The sequence below is a fragment of the Tachypleus tridentatus genome, chromosome 1 (assembly GCF_004210375.1).
Source record: "Tachypleus tridentatus isolate NWPU-2018 chromosome 1, ASM421037v1, whole genome shotgun sequence".
Taxonomy (NCBI): Eukaryota; Metazoa; Arthropoda; class Merostomata; order Xiphosura; family Limulidae; genus Tachypleus; species Tachypleus tridentatus.
This window is the reverse complement of record NC_134825.1, coordinates 141,769,823-141,788,615: the sequence shown is the minus strand read 5'-3', so window position 1 is coordinate 141,788,615 and position 18,793 is coordinate 141,769,823. Positions and strand designations below refer to the sequence as shown.

At 33.5% G+C, this 18,793-nt stretch overlaps 1 protein-coding gene across 1 annotated transcript in view; it reads left to right on the top strand.

Moving 5' to 3' along the window:
• The first annotated feature begins 3,157 nt into the window (after positions 1-3,157).
• LOC143225782 (acyl-CoA dehydrogenase family member 11-like) overlaps positions 3,158-18,793 on the top strand; it is a 92,459-nt gene continuing 76,823 nt past the window's right edge. Inside the window, 2 exon segments of the mRNA XM_076455777.1 lie at positions 3,158-3,408; positions 16,596-16,828. Of these exon segments, the coding sequence (XP_076311892.1) occupies positions 3,160-3,408; positions 16,596-16,828 (482 nt within the window). The 5' untranslated portion in view covers positions 3,158-3,159.

The window sequence follows — 18,793 nt, the reverse complement described above, 5'->3', positions numbered from 1 at the left end:
ACAAATGCAATGCAATATTTATTACTGAAGATACACATGGAACAACATAAGATATTTGTAAATAGCCCACTGGATAATCACTCTGCATGTAATCTAAGGGGTTGGGTTGACTGTACATCTTATACTTATCAGTATTTTTACAAAAATTACTGTTGAATTGTTTTAATGGGCATCTTCTTGCACAAAATAAATCTAATTACTTTATCTCTACAAGGACTGCACATTGTGACAGATGATTGCATAATTTTTTAAAACCAATGCCAATAAAAAAAATAATATTTAAAAATATTATCTTGTTAATTGTAAGTCCCACATGTGGAAAGGTAAGAAAATCTAAAAAAAATGAGTACACATATGTTGCCTTCATGTTGAATGCAATGTGCAAAAATATTTATGCTTTTAAACATAAAAAACTATAGTTAGTTTTATTGATTTAAGCCATGGAAACGATGAAACTGATGAGATAAGATGAGTGTTAATTATGAATTATAATGGTGGTAGGACTTCATTGCTATGGACTATTTAAGAGTTTATAAATATTTTTACTGCAGCATCACTGACAGAACTTGATAGCTTAGTTGAATGAGGTATTATAATTGAAAGTTTTAATTCACAATCATTTAGTTCTGTACATAGCATAGATCAGTAATGACAATAAGGCATACATTCCAAGAACTGTTTATTAACGCATGAAAACAAACTACACAAAACATCTCATAGCTATGGGAAAATGGGCATAAACTGTAGTTCAAACATAGTTAAAATATATGGACAAACCACGAGGAGGAGTTACAAGTTATTATTAATAAAAGTTGTGTGTGTGTAATGATAATGTGCCAACAAATACTACTATATGAAAGAAAAAATAATAAAGTTATTTCTCACAATGGCTGGCTATGCACCAAAAGTATGAGTAAAATTTTAAGCTGTTAGTTTGACAGATAAATCTAACAGCATGTTCTATTTTAATATATTGTGGGCATATAGAATTCAAGACCTACATCATTTTTTGTGTATGTCATAAGTTCAAGCCAATGAGAAATATATGGCAAGAACTTTTGATGGTTATGTATTTCAGAAAGCCCTCAAATTTCTATTTTTTTTAATCCTACCCCATTAAAATATACATACCAGTTATTCTACTGTTTTAAATGTTATTATTAAACATGTAAAAATATGTTCCCTTAAAAACTTCAACATAGTTAATTAATATCCCCATAATTCTTTTTTAACTGTTGTTGTTTTTCCTTTTTCAAGAGAAAATTTCAGATTTTAACTTTTTGGCAGCAAATATGATCTTTCTATCCCATACAGGTATAATCCTGTAAGTATTAACCTGTAATTAACTGTTTCCAACAATTAAATGTCCTTCTTAAGCCAGAGTAATGATCCAAATGCTGAATAAAATGTTCTAAATATGACCAGAATCCTTTACAATGAAATTATATCCTCTTTGAACTTGTGTTCAATATTTCTATAAAAAGCCTTAAAAATCTTTTTTTCCTTACCATTAGTAACAGCACATTGCTTTAATGCAGGGGTTCCTGGGGGGTCGCGAAGCCTCAGCAGGGGAGTCGAGAAGCCTTGGCAGGGGAGTCGTGTAGCCTTGTTAGAAGTAGCTTGGGATAACATTAATTTTATTTCATCAATTACATTTTCATGCTCTTACATTTTTTTTGTTTAGGTGCAAAGCAAAACGTGTGCTACGTTAGTTCAATGTCATTAGGTGATATTATGGGTGTATGTATGCGTGCCTGTGAGTGAATGTGCCTGTGTGAATGTGCATGTGTCTGCAACTGTATGTATGTGTGTACTAGTGAGTAGCAAGTATGTGAGTGCTCAACAAGCTCAATTTGAAGCTTCAAGGAAGGGAAACACATGTTCTCCTTTTTCAAGATAGTCTTCGGGCCTTTGTTTCCAAACTGCAGAACTGGCGTCGGAAAACCAATCTTGGAAACATCGCTATGTTTGAAAAACTTTGTGGAGTGACGGATGAGTCTCAGATCCAACTGGATCAGTTCCTCAAGGATGAGATTACCGAACATCTTCAATCTCTAGAAAAGGAAGTCGAGCATTACCCATTTTGTACTGAACTTGATGTATCCAGCATCCCAGATGATATCCAAGATGAATTTCTGGATCTAAGGAACGACTCTTCAGCTCGTGATCTCTTCAAGGTGAAATCCGTGACTCAGTTCTGGTGCGCTATGTATCAGTCATACTCCAAAGTCAGTATGATAGCTTTACGTGTCCTTGTTCCATTTGCTTCTACCTACTTGTGTGAGGCAGGATTTTCCACTCTTGTCAATATAAAAACAAAGAATAGGAACAGATTAGATGTTGGAGATGACATGAGACTGGCTATAACAAATGCTCGGCCAAGAATTTCAAAGCTTGCTGCTGAAATGCAACATCAGGCATCTCACTAGCTGGGTTGGATAGCTGTTCAAACCTATGTTAATATTATTTTAAGAAATATATGTTCTTTTTGTGAATTCTAGTTTGACCAATGTGATTTAATTTGCTAATAAATAATTACAGAATTTTTAAATATTTTTTTTAGATGTTTCTTTCCCTCTCCTTCACAGAAAATAAAAGAAAAATTAAGCTGCTGATAGTAAGCCCTAAGTAGGGGGTCACATGGGTTTCAAACTTTTAGGTAAGGGGTCGCGAGTGCCAAAAGGTTGGGAACCCCTGCTTTAATGGCTCAAGAAAATGATCAAATTAAACCGCCAATGTATCTGGGAACGGATGGTATGGATATTAACATTTTTATCGATAAACAGAGAACAACGTTTCCACCTTCTTATGTCATCTTCAGGTTAACAAACTTGTTAACTTTGGCATTCGGCACTTAATACCGGAAAATGTGGCATTCGCAATATCACGAAAAGGAAAATTACATCCCTTTTCCAAAAAAAGCAAAAAAAAATAAAAAATACAATAAACATTATGTTTCCAAGTTTCTTTACAGAATTAATATTTTTTCTTTTCCATCTTTGAATTATTACTAATGTCATTATTATAAGACTGACCATTTGTGTAGTGATACAAAAAGTGTCAAGGTACAAATGTGCAGATAAGAGGGCGACATTATTTTAGGTTTGACAAAAATAAGTTTTACCTGAGAACGTAATAAATTGTAAAGTTGATAGGACAATGTTATTACTTAAGGCACATTTTCTTCGAAAGTTGTTTGTGAATTTCAATACACGCTTTCTTCCATTTACATCAGCAGCGTTTCGGAAACTATGTTCAGAAGTTGAAAGTAATTTTAGTATGCCAACTTCGTTATCGTTTTCCGCAGCGAAACATGGGTCCTTTTACCAAACTCCCCCTACGCTAACCAATCAATATCTTGAGGATACGTCTTTAACGAGATACCTAAAAAGAACTCTTCCTCAGGAGGTAAGTATTGATTATTATGATAAAAACAGAGGTTAGACATGCATATTTAGTATAAATCGACGGAATGAATTGACATTAATAACTTAAATAACCTCATGCTTACAAACTTCAGTGAGATGTACGTTTGGCATTCCATATTTCGCATTTTCAGTGTTATGAAAAGCCAAACTCATCAAATGTTACAACTATTTAACTGCTACATAATTTAAAAATATACTTGCTAGCTGGAGTACACGTCCTTTGGACGGAACTTGCGTAAATTCGCGAGTAATGAAAGGTTATCTTGGGACATAAAGTTGTTCCATTATATGTGACTGTGAGAAAAAACACGAAATATTACCTATAAAAACAACAAAACACATAAAATTTAAAATTTGAATGTATTTTCCTTTGGATTCAATAAGCAACCATATCAAATTTGGTGAAAATACATTTACAGTAGTGTAGTGGTAAGAAAACAAAACCATAAAAAAACCGCTAAACGTAACATGCTAAACTGAAAAACTATGTGTATTCCTGCATGGACCTAATGAACTTCCATACCAATTTGGGTAAAGATTCATTCAAACACTACGAAGTAGTTACATATTTATACAATAGACATGTTATCAATCTAAGATGGAATAAACTATTATACCAAAATATTTAGATTTTTTTTCACGTCATCCATAATAACGTCCAGAATCTGATCTCCAAATAAATTGACAAATTCTTCACAAGTGGTTGAAGAAAGATATGACACATGATTATGCCTACAGTTCCTACATTGTACTATGTGATTTGCTAGGAATGCATCATATTTTGCTAACAACTCTCAAATTTTAATACAGTTCGTCCTGTCCACATAACTGAATAGTTCATTTTGTCCTCTTAGAGCAAATTGACATTGACCCAGGAAGAAAATTACATCTTTAACACATTTTAACACATTTTTTCAGTACTGAAATTGTTGATTATAAGATTTACTGGATGCAGTCTCCAAATATCTCTTTTATGAATGACTATACCAATTACTTAATGTCTCAGAATTATTGCCACCAAGTGTATGAGATGATAGTCTATCTGATGCATTCTTCCAGTCATTAAATCCAATAACTAACTGGTCATAACTTGAAGGGGGTAAGAAAAACTTGCACATTGTATAGTAAATAATTTCCTTTTTTGTTGAGAACACTAACCAAAATTGATCAACATATTCTCCATTGACTGTTTTTGTTTGAATATAGATTTAAAACTGAATTATTGTTTATTTTCAGACTGTTGCACAGTCGAACATGTAAAGTTTAGAGAATCAAAATCAATAATTTGATGAAAGTGGCCCATTTACTATCCAGCCAACAAGATCATGACTAAATATTTTACAAGTAGATTTTGTAAATTGCATATCTGTTTCAGTCTTTTGACATCCTCACTTTGTTGCTCAACATTTTTCTATTTCCACTGCATTAGGCAAAGTGGAGATATTTACTGCTGATGGTTTTGTTTACAGGGATACAAAACCAAATTCTATCAGAACCCTCACCCTTTCATTAGGTATTTTTGATTTCTTTGTAAGTTATTTCCATTTTTCAGCACTACTAATATAAGTGGTTTATTTTCAGATCTAATAAAATGAAAAACTAAAGTAAGAAATCTGCCTGTCAAACTGAGCTAAAATAAGATACCTCTTTGTATTGAATAATGCAGATATTATTCTCAGAGCTATTCTACAATTTCAAGTTTTAATGAAAAAATGAATTAAAATTTCAAATACAAGTAGTAAAATTATTAAATTTTGCTGTTGCTAAAAAGTGCATGTTCATGCTAAGTAAATGCTCTTATTATTGACTGTATTTTTGGTTTGACTGGTAAGTCATGTTTTTTTGTCATTTTTTTAATTCCACATTTCTAAACCTTTGCTAATAATTTAACAGCACGTTTGTGTATGGTAAACAGTGGCAATAAGTTTGTTTCTGCTGCTGTATAGCATGCTATGTAACCTTATAAAATAGTGAGGAGCAGTGCAGTTTAGAAAAAGAAATCTTAATTGTAACTCTTCTTCCTTTCTTTGAGCTAATATATTTTACTGTTACGGTTTTTAATAATATATTCAATGTGTTTTTGAATGCAAGGCTGCAGCCTGTCATTTGCTTACTAGACACATGAAGGTATGGCTTAAGGATGAAATTTGTTGTTCAAGTCTTAAAAACATTATATAGGGTCTTAATAATGTTGTTTTTCTTATTGATGACCCTGATGGCCCATAAGCATGTGCCTCCTTGGCTTATTGGGTAATCCAGCACAGCTTACTTGATCGTATTGTTCTCTAGCAAACATGTAAATTAAAACAAAGCAAAGATAATTTACAGCACTACTTACTTCCTGAATTGTGAAGTATATTGAACATTCCTAACACACAAATAAAACAATACAATAAAGTGTTTATTTGCCAAGTCTTTTTTGGTGATTTTATCTTCTGACACCCATAATATACAATTAGGATCACCTCTTTTCTTTTATTATCACTGAATTTTGTGCAATTTAAAAGTCCTTCCTTCGAAGGTGATTGAATTAATTCATTAGCATCTCTATTGCTGATGACCCTTTGGAAGTAATCTTGACAGGAAACTTGGGCTCCTAAGTAGGTTGATATTCCATTTACAACTTATTTTTTGAAATCACCCAGTGAGCTATACTTCCAAAGATCCTTACAATTGATGACATTTGGCTTGGACTACCTGACTTTCTAGATCATGTAAACAGAGTTATTAATCTTTAAATACAATATAAAAACTTTCTTAAACTTACTTAACTTTGAAGTACATAATTTCTTGTCTCTTGTGGCAGAGATTGCGCGACTGTACAATATCACTGCAATAGAGTATGGTGCTATCAGTATTAGTACCATAGTACAGGGTGTTTGGAAAGTCACTGTGCACTTATATATTTATTAACAGACAAAACTGCACAGTGACTTTCCGAACACCCTGTATTTTTCATTTGATCACTAGCTGATTTAGGTCCTCCCTAGATAACATCAGTGAACTTCCTTTTTTTTTTTTTTTACATATTCTATGTATGATTCTGCTGAGTGACTATAAATGCAGCAGATTCAAAGCACTTTAAGCTCCATTGCAGACATCAGTGATGATGGTGTGTTGACTGTAGTTTCACTTACTATAATATGATAACTTGTAAGTAGCAGTAATCCCACATTTTTTATGTTGACTCATATAAATAATCAATTGACTTAACAGTGTAAGTTTGTATCTCTCCATCACAAGACAGACGGGAAACTGTAGTCCTGGTCTTTTTTATTTTTAGAACCTAGGATATTTATGCAAACAAGGTTGATTCAAATTTCCATATGAATGCCAAATTTTGAAATGAATTCTTTTAGTGGTATAATAATTCTTTTCTGCAGCATTTATTGCTTTAACATCACTTATTATATTCCATGTGCAAACACTGCCCCTTTTGCAAAATCATGGCACCTGTATTTAAAAATGAATGAATATCCAAAGTTTGGTATGCTAATACATGAGGAGTGGCTAGTTACTGCTGTCATTTCTTGAATACTTGTTTGCAGTCAGCAGTCCAGTAGTTATTTGGCTTTTCAAGTAATATGCACAGAGAACAAGCTGTGTCAGAGAATAATTTTACAAAATGACAGTTAAAAAACGCACAGTCCAAGAAATCTTCTTACCTCATGCAGGTTATTTGGAGTTAGCCAAATTTTGACCTAGTTAGTCTGTGATGAATCTCTGGACTCTCTCACTCTCCTGACTGTGTATCCAAGGAAACTCACTTCTTCACAGAATAATTCACACTTCTTTTGATTCAGATTAAAGTTTTCATCCCTCAAGTGATTCTGAACTTTCTTTAGCATTAGCATTATCATAAGCATTATGACTGTGTCATCCAAGCAAACAGGTACAGTGTTCTAGGGTAGGTTAAATGTAGCATGCTCCTTTAATCACTGAAATGTAGAAGGTGCACTCCATAATCAAAATATTAATGTAACAAATTACTAAAAAATTATCACAACTCATTTTCTTCAGGAAATCCTGTCTTCTCTCTTCTTGTTTATTCAAATAGCATTTGCCAATATCCACTTGCAAGATCCAATGCTGAAGGTAATTTTGATCCAGATAGAACAGTTAAAGAGTAGTTTGCATATAACCTTGTGTGTTATTCTGCCTTCTTCATTTGTATAATAGATGATGCCCATGGATTAGTATTTCTTGTTCCTTCATAGCTTCTATCTCTTTGAAAGTTTCATCCTGTTCTGCAAATGGAAATTGTGTGGGGTTGCTTCTCCAGTATTAATCTTGTGAGATATATTTTATTTGGTCTGAGTCATGAAATCTACTAGAAAAAATGTCTTGCTACTCCATGAACAAATAATGTAATCACTAAATTTGATCAGGTGTAGAACTCCTAAAGCTCCAGCTGTACAACTCTCATAGTAGGGAGTTCTGGAGTGCACCTGAGTATTTAGTTGCCATTGCAAATATATAAATTTCCCATAATCAAAATACAAAACTATTGTACACCAAACGACAAATATTTGCAAATTAACTATAAGAAGATCACCATTACTAAACATTACTCCACTATATGCCAGTGAATATTAGGCATATGTTAGCGCCAGAAACAGGGTATCTACAAATGAATGCTTAACAAGTGTGAGTAAATAATATATCAAACTATAGATATTTTCATTCTGGGTTTTGTTTTTTGTATCCATAAGTATTTTTTATTTGAAAACACACAAACAAAGCTAAATCATTAATAAATACCTATTAGTCATTTAATTTGGAAAACTAAGTCATATAATACACTTTGTGGGCTAATAATTCATGAATTGATATGTGTGTGTGTGTATATATATACATATATGAGTCTGCAGACTTTCAACCATCAAAATGTTAAAAGAAAGATGCATTGGAACTGTATAAAGACAATATGTTGGTTTAAAAACAATTTGCTCTATATCAGTAATAAACCCAATGAACTGGAAAATAATCTCATACACTTTACATGCTTTGACATATATCAGGGCATCATCCTCAGGAGTGTAATATTTTGCAAAATATAACCCTCGTTTATACAATTTACACATTAAAGAATTTCATGCAATCTATTGACAACATTTCTGTCATCTTTATTTGACCTATTGAGACAATTTTAAAATAAAGTTTTAGGCCTACTATCTGTCATGCACTAAACTTCTTTTAATGTGTAAATTGGTCTTCTGGTAATTGTATAAATGAGGGTTATATTTTGCAAAACATTACACTCCTGAAGATGATGCCCTGATGTATGTCAAAGTATGTAGAGTGTATGAGATTATTTTCTAGTTCATTGGGTTTATTACTGATTTTAATCTTGTATAGTAAGTTATTGGTATATTCTTGTACTTTTGAGACTTGTACTTCATTAACCTGTGGATTGTCATCTGGTATCAAGAGGATAGAATCAACTCCTGTGGGGACATACATTAATTGGTTCACTCGAATCCAGAACCTCAAAGACGGGAATCAACATCAGTGTGAAGGTAGGATGAGATTTCTCAATCAAAGCGGTGAACACATTTGTAATTAATCAAATTAGTTGTGTATTTAATGTGTAATAGAAGGCTTCATCAAGCAGTAAGATGATAGATCAGCTCTACTTTTTGTGTAAAATAATTTTATGAAGTCATGTCAACCAGTTGGATGATAGATCAATTCCCGTGGTTGTGGAAATTGTAACAGGAGGTCATGTCTCTCAAGAAATCAATGAATCTAGTTTATTATCTGTGGAAAATAATAGTAGAAGGCTACTTCAACCTGTCAAGTGATGGAAAAACACCATGGTAGTGTGAATGATATAATGAGGCCTTATCATCTCCTAAAATGATGGATCAACTTCAGTAATTCTGTAAATAGTATAAGGAGGCTACATCATCCCAAGAAGTGATAGATCAACTCCAATGGTTGTATAAATAGTATCAGGATGCCATATCATCCTGTAAGGAGATGGATCAACTCCATGTATTGTGATCAGAAGGTCATGTTCATTTGCAAGGAGATGGACCAACTCCTGTAGCGGCTACACAATTTACACTGGCAGAACACCACTGCTCTAATCTTGACTGAATGGTTATAGCCAAATTTTTTTGGAACCTATTTAGGAGGGTGCTTACATGATCAACTACCCTAGCAATTTGTGACTGGAAATTGGTAAGGACTTCTATACTCCAGCTGAGGAAGGAGGGTGAGAATGTAGTAAAGAATCCTGAGGATCATAATCACTAAAGACAATGTAGTGGGTAAACATGAAACCTTATTTTGAAAAGCAGACCATACATAGTTATCTAATCAAGGCATGGCAGGGCTGGGCAGCTATCCCTTCCTGCATTACCCTTGCAATTCATGAGTGTTACTGCCTGGAATGGACATGTTTATGAGGTAGTCATCATGAGGCAGATAACATTCCAGCAATAAGTGAAACACTTCATCTCGACAGTAAGCCATGGAAGAGAGTGCATGAGTTATAATGGCTTATGGTATGAACTGGAAGTTAAAAAATATCATGGAGCAGGATTCATGTAATAAAAAGGGAATAAAATAAAGACCCCTGAAAATAGGAAAATGAATAAAATGTACTAGTTGCATCAAAGTCTAAAACATGGTTACAGGTGGAAAATAAACTTCTGATATAAATGAAAGCATAATGTGATAAAGATAGTAAGAGATAAACATACTGGGCATGGTTCACATGCCAACTTATAGGATTTCCTCCAATGGATGATGAACAAGAAGAGTGAGGGAAAATGTAAAATAATAGATTTGATGGGAGAAAACGTGAAAGAAGATATATGAGGAAGAAGGTATAGAAAAGTATATGAAGCAGGCTAAAAGGTGGACCAAATTCATAAGGGTAGAAAGGAAAAGATCACAAAGTGAGTAGGATTGTCAGGGAATAAAAAGATAATTGTGCATACCCTGGAGAGTAGTTGAACATGCAGTATAACAATGTAAGGCCTTGACCAGACACAGAAGTCTATCAGGGTCCAGACAATGGTAAAGATGGGAGATAAAAGAAATTGAAATAGGAGAAAAGGAGGAACAACCATTTCAAGCTGTCAAGATCTTTGGGGAAAAGGAATGATTGGGATAAAGGGGAAGGTAGATAAGATGATAAAGGGTATGTGAAACATCAATGGCAAACAAAGCAGACTATCAACCTCTGCATGAAATAGATCTTAAGGTGAACTGAAAAAAGGAGCACAAGGAAAATGGTTTAAAGGCAAAATTAGGGTTTCATTAATGTCACAACCAGGTAAATAAGGATATCTGGAAGGTCTCTGAATGCAGAAGAAATGCGTGAGTGCAGTGAGAGCAGGGAAAGTTTAAAAGTCCTATGGTATTTGGTAAAACAGTAAGTATGAGAGAGGAATGCAGAGAGAGGAGACTGAAGACCCACAGTCAAACAGCCAGCTGAGAAAGTCTGCTACTTGAAAATACAATTATTTAAAGTTTGAGATAAAACTGTAATAACTGATGGGGTAGCATAAGTGAATTATATACTGACGCTATTGTAAAAAACAGTAGAAAAATAGTTTGTCTCTTTAATTTGATTCTAAAGTAATTGATTTGGCCTAAGTAGACTTTTGGCAAGAAAAGAGAATTATTTAGTGTTTTAAATACAACTGTGACATTCCATAGTGTAGAGAATTTTTGTACATACATTTAAATTGTTTTGAATATATTATTTTAAAACAAGTGGATTATGTGCTGACCATTCATATTTCATATTTATTGCCAACAACTTACAGATACCTGTTTTAGAAGAATTCCTGCCCACAGTATACATAAAACCCTGACATCTGTCTTGAAAATTTACAGTATTACATTTGCATCAAATGTACAGCATGTCTGGACAGCATATTCTGAACTAGTAAAGTTGTTTAGGTTTTCACATATTAACGTTTTAGGACAACTTGGGTTCTATTAGTTTATCTTTGGTGTTCCAAACTATAAATTAAATTAACTTTAAAAACCATTTAAAGCAAATCATCATAATTCATATACTCATCAAGCTTTTTTAAAACACTTTTAAATGTAGCACCTCTGCAACATCTGAGAACAACCCATTCCAAAAGTCAAACACCCTTAGCTGAAGATGACTCCTACCCTGCCAATATTAATATTTGTGTCCTTTAGTTCTGCTATTTTCACTGTTAAATATGAAAAAAGGTGATGCATTGACACTATCAATTTCCTTTACAGTTTTAAAAACCTAAATCAGATTTCCTTAACTCTACTTTTTCATAAGAAAACAATTTGAAAGGTTTCAGCCTCTTATATGACAACCTCTCTCTCCCAGCCACAATTCTAGTAACTCTTCTCTGAACCCTTTCCAACAATTAAATGCATTTTCTAAAGTAAGGAGCCTGGAATGAATACAGTATTTCAAGTGTGGCCTAACCAGTGACTTGTACAGTAAAATTATAACCTATTTAGACTTGTATTCAATATTTCTGTAAGTACAACCTAAAGTCCTATTTCCCTACCATAAGATCAAACAAGATGACTGCATTAATTCTGAGCTGGGGTTGAATTAGGGGTTAAAAAATCAATGATGAAAAATTAACTGAAAAACATATAATTAAAATACTAGTCATGATGATCTGCTGTCTGAGGAAGCATTAGGGGAATACTGTAGTGTCTTCACTAGCTGATCAGAGTTGAGTGATAAAGATATAATTTAGAAGTTCAGCTAAAACACAAACAAATCAAGTTTCAACAAGCACATATTGAAGCCAAAAAAGAGAAAGAGCAAGCCCATATCAAAGCTAGCCTGGAATGGCCAGGTGGTTAAGGTGCACGACTCGTAATCTGAGGGTTGTGGGTTCGAATCCCCATTGCACCAAAGATGCTCGCCCTTTCAGCCATGAGGTGGGGCCATTATAATGTGACAGTCAATCTCACTATTTGTTAGTAAAAGAGTAGCATAAGAGTTGGCAGCATGTGGTGATGACTGCCTGCCTTTCCTCTAGTCTTACACTGCTAAATTAGGGATGGTTAGCACAGATAGCCCTCGAATAGCTTTGCACAAAATTCAAACCAACCCAATATGGAAGCTAAAGGAGAAAGAAAATGTTTATAGGTGAAACAAGCTTCTATCAAAACTGAAAGAGAAAGTAAAAAGTCTCGAGGCTGAACAAGCCCATATAAAAACCAAAAAAGAAAAAGAGCAAGTTCGTATCAAAACCAAAAAAAATAAATTACGCTGAAAGAAATGAAAATTAGACTAAAATCTAATTGACCAAGAAAGAATGACAACTTTGAGCACAACTGATTTAGTAAAAGTATCAACATTTACTTAAAATGAAGTTGATAAATTTTTACAATATTTTGAGAGATTGCCCAAACCATGGAATGGCCTCCAAAAGCAGATCATTATTGTTACAAAGAACACAAGTAGCTTATGCCATTCTTTTTTCTAGAAGATTGCTCGAATTATAATAAACTGCCCTCAAAGCTTACAAATTAGTACTAGAGACTTATCACCAAAAGTTTTGAGGTTAGTTATCTCAGGCAAGCTAATCAAACTTATGTGGAATTTGCACATGAAAAAAAGGTTTGTTTTGATTGATGGTGTAATTCTATGCTTTATGGCAACAGTTTTGACAAACTAAGACAATTATGTCCAATTGGTGAATTAAAATGTTGTGCAAATGATGACCTCAAAACTTACTTGGATGAAAAGATAGTTGAAACATTACAGGAAGCATTTGCTCTTTCTGATTATTAAACCTTTCCACATATAAACCATTTTTCATAAAAAGAACTTTCTGCCAACTCAGCAAAAAACTGTACCTGTTCAATCCCCTAAAGTTGAGGATTATTCTAAAAAATCTAGATCCTATAGTTCTAAATCTTCTGGCAGTCAGGATGAAACTTCATCAAAACAGTTAAGGCCTGTCTGCCATTTTTTGTCTGATTGTTGGTCTTTGAAAAATAAACAAGAAAAGGAGGCAACATTTAGTGTGTTTTTGCCAACAAATGGACAGTTTCACCAGATCACCAAATGTTGTTGATTTGACCATTTATAAAAGGGCTGATCTAGTTAGAGGGGAATTTAAACCTTTTGTATCTGTTGGTTCTGTGTCTTTGACAACTTACATTGTTAGTCCAATAACCATGTGTATTTTAGGTGATACTAGAGCAATTAAATCATTGTTGTTAAAAGGTATACTGCCTTTAGATTTGAGTTCTGCCACTGTTGGTTCTGTTATTGCTCAGGGTATTGATGGGTGTATTATAATGTACCTCTTTATAACATTTATTTAACATCATACCTGGTTTCAAAACCAGTTGTGGTTGGAATAAGACCTGTTCTGCCAATTCATAGTGTGTCATTATTATTAGGAAATGCTTTGGCTGGGAGAAAAGTTCTTGTTGAGCCCAAAGTAGTTAGTGAGCTGATTACCGTTTCATCTGAGAATGATGTTGTTGAGGAAAATCCAGATGTGTTTTCTTCATGTGCTGTGACTATCACTCAGGCTAAGAAACTAAGTCAAAAACAAATGATAGACACTTTCAGAGGGCAACAATATAGATTTGTCTCAGGCATTTTTTGGATCCAACATGGACCTTGTGAATAATTGTCCTACTGGTAAATCTTCAGTGAGTGGCAATGATAGACCTGGGGGATTTGGTTCAGTGAAATTTTATTTGCTAAGATAAACATATCATTGAGCAAGAAAAGGATCCACAGATCTATTCACTATTTAAATATGCACTCCTAAAGGATGGCCTGAAGAAAGTTTCAAATCCTTACTTTTTCAAATAGAGTGTGCTCATGAGGAAATGGAGGCAACTAGATGTGTCTGCTTCAGAGGATTTTGCTATAGTTACTGAAGAGTTGTTCCAAAGCATATCATTCTGAAATATTAAAAGTTGCCCATGAACACTCCAGGAGAAATAATTTTGGTGTTAACAAAATATGTGACAAAAATTGTGAGACATTTATTTTATCCAATATTCAGGCAAGATGTTTCTCAGTTGTGTAAAACTTGTCATACATGTTAATTGATAGGAAATTCCAAACAAAAAATCCTGTTACTATTTTGAAACCTATCAGAACTTTCGAAGAACCCCCTCAGTCATACAATTATTGATTGTGTTGACAAAAAAAAATAACATTTGTATTTAATCAATTTCACATGCTGTGTAATTTCATAATCATAAGGTTATATGCTTTGATTATGTTATATACAGTCATGACCTTTGAAGTTGTTCAATTTCTTGACAGTGTTTTATATTTAATGTATTGTTATCAATGTATGCTATATGTATACATATAGCATACATTGATAACAATACATTAAATATAAAACACAGATAGTCCACTGTGTAGCTTTTTTCTTAATTCCAAATAAACCAAACAAACAGTCAAAGTATGTATATATATAAAACTTTAGTTTAAAATTATCTAACAACAATATTTGGATATCTACAAGGGAGGTGTAACAGATTTACTAATGTACTTTTTTTTAATATTGATGTTTCTTTTAGTTAAATATATATTTAAAAATGCAAGTAACTTATATTGTTAGATGTCTATCGCAAAATTCCCACCCATTATCTACATTTGTAGATCCTCGGGTGTACAAATCAACAACATATGTTTTATGAAAGCACTGTTTTGTCTTACATGTTATTGCTCAATGACCTTTTGACCCTCACCTTAAAGCTTGTAAAAAGCAACTAATGCAGGAGAGATAATTTAATATATTGTTGGTTTCCTACAGTTAGTATACTACAGACCTCAGTAGCTATAACTGTGATAAACACTTATCAGTTGGGAATCCATGGATATTTGATCAGGGATGTTTATAGATTTCGAACATTATAAACCATTTAACTTCAGACATTAGTATTTCTATTGGGACATTAGATATTTTCATTGGTGAAAAATTTATATGTGCTTGGTATAGCTAACTAGCTACCAGTTTAATGAATTGTACTGGTATCAACTTGAAAGTAATTTGCTCAGTGTGAACTGTGGATAAAATATTCAGTTTCAAACCATATGGGAGACTTGGTATTGTTTGTAAGTTTGTAAAAATTTTGTACATAAATAATTATTTATATTGACCATCATTATAAACTGTATTATTGTTTGTATATTTATGTTAAGAAAGAAGTCTGTTTGAATCAATCTTGTTGGCAAATATAAATTTGATATATGTCAACATTTGATTAACTTCTAAATTGAAATTAAAATTTCAAGCTATTTGAAATTATAATACCTAGCACATTAAAATGTATACACGTCCAAGATAAATTATAATACATAACAGTACCTTAGTTTGAAAAGTATATAATTTTGTTTTACTCAGCATGACATGACAATGTTGTGGACCCTCCTCCTACGATGGGTTGGAGTTGTATTTTTCTACTCCCAGTGCAACTTAATTTCTACACTTGGAATGAAATTCCAGAATATTATTGTTTGGATTTGTACCAACCCAGTTCTTTTCTCCCTTTTGGTTGTTTTCCTACTTTCTGCCTAAGTATATGACACCTATTTCTACACAGATCACAATGTATACCTACCACAGAAATTGTGCAGTCTTCCACTTTTGTTCCTTTATCACACAACCTGAATGTTCATTGGATGCTTTCCAAAGATACTTTCTTTCACTCACAACAAGTCCATCTGCCTGTTCAATGTAGAATTTTAGCTATACATGTGAGAAAGGTAAGGTACTGTATCAGAAGTTATTATTTTCCAATACTAAAAATATATTTCTGATAGATACTTACCTCCTTTTGCACTTCTTATTAAAATCTGATGCTTATTTTTCTGTATAATCTGAAAGTGACAGTTTGGTATAATCAAATTGAAGGAGTCAAATGCATAAGAAGGGTGGGTCACACTCCTGTTGGTGGAAGTGGCTTGTCAAAAGATGATTTACATGCAAGACACAATGATCCATATTAATCATGGGTTAAATAGAAGTTCAGATAATGTGTCATCAAAAAAAACGTTTGCATACAGAAAGCAGCACTGAATGAGAATACTTATACATTTGTCAGTAGGTAAGTACTATCAGAAATATGTTTGCTGGATTAAAATGCACATTCAATGAAGATTATTATTTTTATGAATGTGTTTATTCTGTTTTTTTCTGTAACAACTTACAGGTGTTTGAGGAAGTTAACAAGGACTTATTAGAATTTGGAGAAGCTATAGTTGTAAATATTGACCAGCTAAGTAGACAATGTGAAGTTCTTCCTCCACAACTAATTATCTATAATGCATGGGGAAAACGAGAAGAGAAATTATGGACATGTGATGCATGGAAGAAAATGCACAATCTAAGTGCTAGAGAAGGCCTAGTTGCAATAGGTTATGAGAGAAAATTTGGAGAATTTAGGTAAGTGTGGTTTAATAACTGTTATACTTGTGTTTGAATTTAAGAACATTTTTCCTTAATATATTAACAGAACTACATGTAACCTAATGTGTATATGCTATACGATTGATGAATTATATCAGAAAGATGCTGTATAAATTTATTAATATGTCAGTATAGTGATTCAAATTTTGTTTTGGTACTATAAGGCAATTCAACACTTTCCTGTTACTTCCTACAGAAACTTGGAGGCCCTCAGGGTTTTGTCTTGAGCGTAAAGATTAACTCCATCACTGCACAACTTCCTCCTACCATTGCAAATGGACTCTATTTCAATGATTTTCACATCTCGTGTCAGTTGTCTAGCACGAGGTTTATTGAGCAGAAGCTTCAGACTGCCCTCAGTCCTTTACCAAAGTGGATCACAGCAAATGGCCTTAACTTTTCTCTCTTTAAACCATTTGCATACACTTTTGCCACCAACTTGGTATTTGCCTGGATCTCAAGCTCCATCTCAGTGGTGTTCTTCCTGTGGTTCCTGATGCAAAGTTCTTAGAGCTTATCTTTGACTATAAGCTGACTTTTATTCCACATATCAAGCATCTACAAGTCAAGTGTACAAGGGCACTGAACATTCTCCATCTCCTCTCTTCCACCTCTTGGGGAGCAAACCAATATTCTGTGCTAAAGATATATTATGCCCTCATTCAATCAAAACTGGAGAATGGCTCTCTGGTCTTTGCTTCTTCCAGGATTTCAGCCTTGAAGATATTGGACCCCTTCATCATTTGGGGCTTTGGCTCTGCCCAGAGGCTTTTTGCATTTCTTCAGTCCAGAGTTTGTACACCAAGCTAAGTAGATATGGCCTATGTAAGTTTCATTTAGTTCTTGTAAATCTATTACAGATTCAAATTGGTTTTCTTTTGCTACCTTATAGACTGTTTTAAAAAACCTTTTTGTGATAATCATTTTTTCATGATATAATACTTTTAAACGTACATTTTCAATGGCCCCTTTCTCAGCTTCAGACAAAATATTTTCAGCTCTGTGTCTCATACTTTCCTTGTGATATATAAAAAAAATTTCTGCAAAAACAGAAGCTGTTGCTGTTGACTTTCACCAAAGTTGTTTCATTGTTGGCCCATTCTTTAGAAACTTTCATTCCTGCCTTTGTTTCCACCTCAAAAGTTGCATTTTTATGGCAAGTGTACTGCTAAGTTTCTTATTTCTAATATTCAGCCAGTTGTACTCCCTTCAAAAATCATGTTGTTGTTAGATAGCTCTTGAACACTGGATGGACAAGGAACAGAAACTGTCAGTGATGCCATTAATTTCTGTTCTCACTTATTCTAGCTTTCTTATTCACAGAAGGTGAAAAGAAACTTGTAATTAATTTCATTTTTACATTGTGGTGTTTTTTTCAAGACACAATAAAAACAATATACACTTGGTCACAATAAAATCAAAGCACAGTAGAAGACAATTGCAAATGCATTCAAATTGGCATCAACACTTCAATTGAGCATGTCAGACAAAAACAACTTATATCTGAAACTCACACACACATGTGCATATTTTTATATTGGTTGGGAAGGCACTGTGTGATCAATATCAGTTGATTTCATCTACTTTGTGACTTATGTTATTTGAACAAATGTACAGTCCAGACCCACTTACTGGTCTGCTTGGCTTGTGGTCACCTATTTCTCAGTCCCAAGCAGTTTCTTTCACCACAGTATTGTGTCCACACATGCTGGCTCTCATCTGTCACTGCCTAAATGAAACCTGTCAACCAAAGTGAGGCCTCTAGCCTACATCGACTGTTAGTAGCCACATCTTGTAGGTGTTAAAACCAGGTGAATTCCGTATTAATGACATGTTAATCTTACATGATGCTTCACACCTTGTGCTGCACTGATGATTGCATAATTGGAGTTACATGATCAAAAAACAGTGTGTTTTTACACTGCTTTAAACTTTGCCATT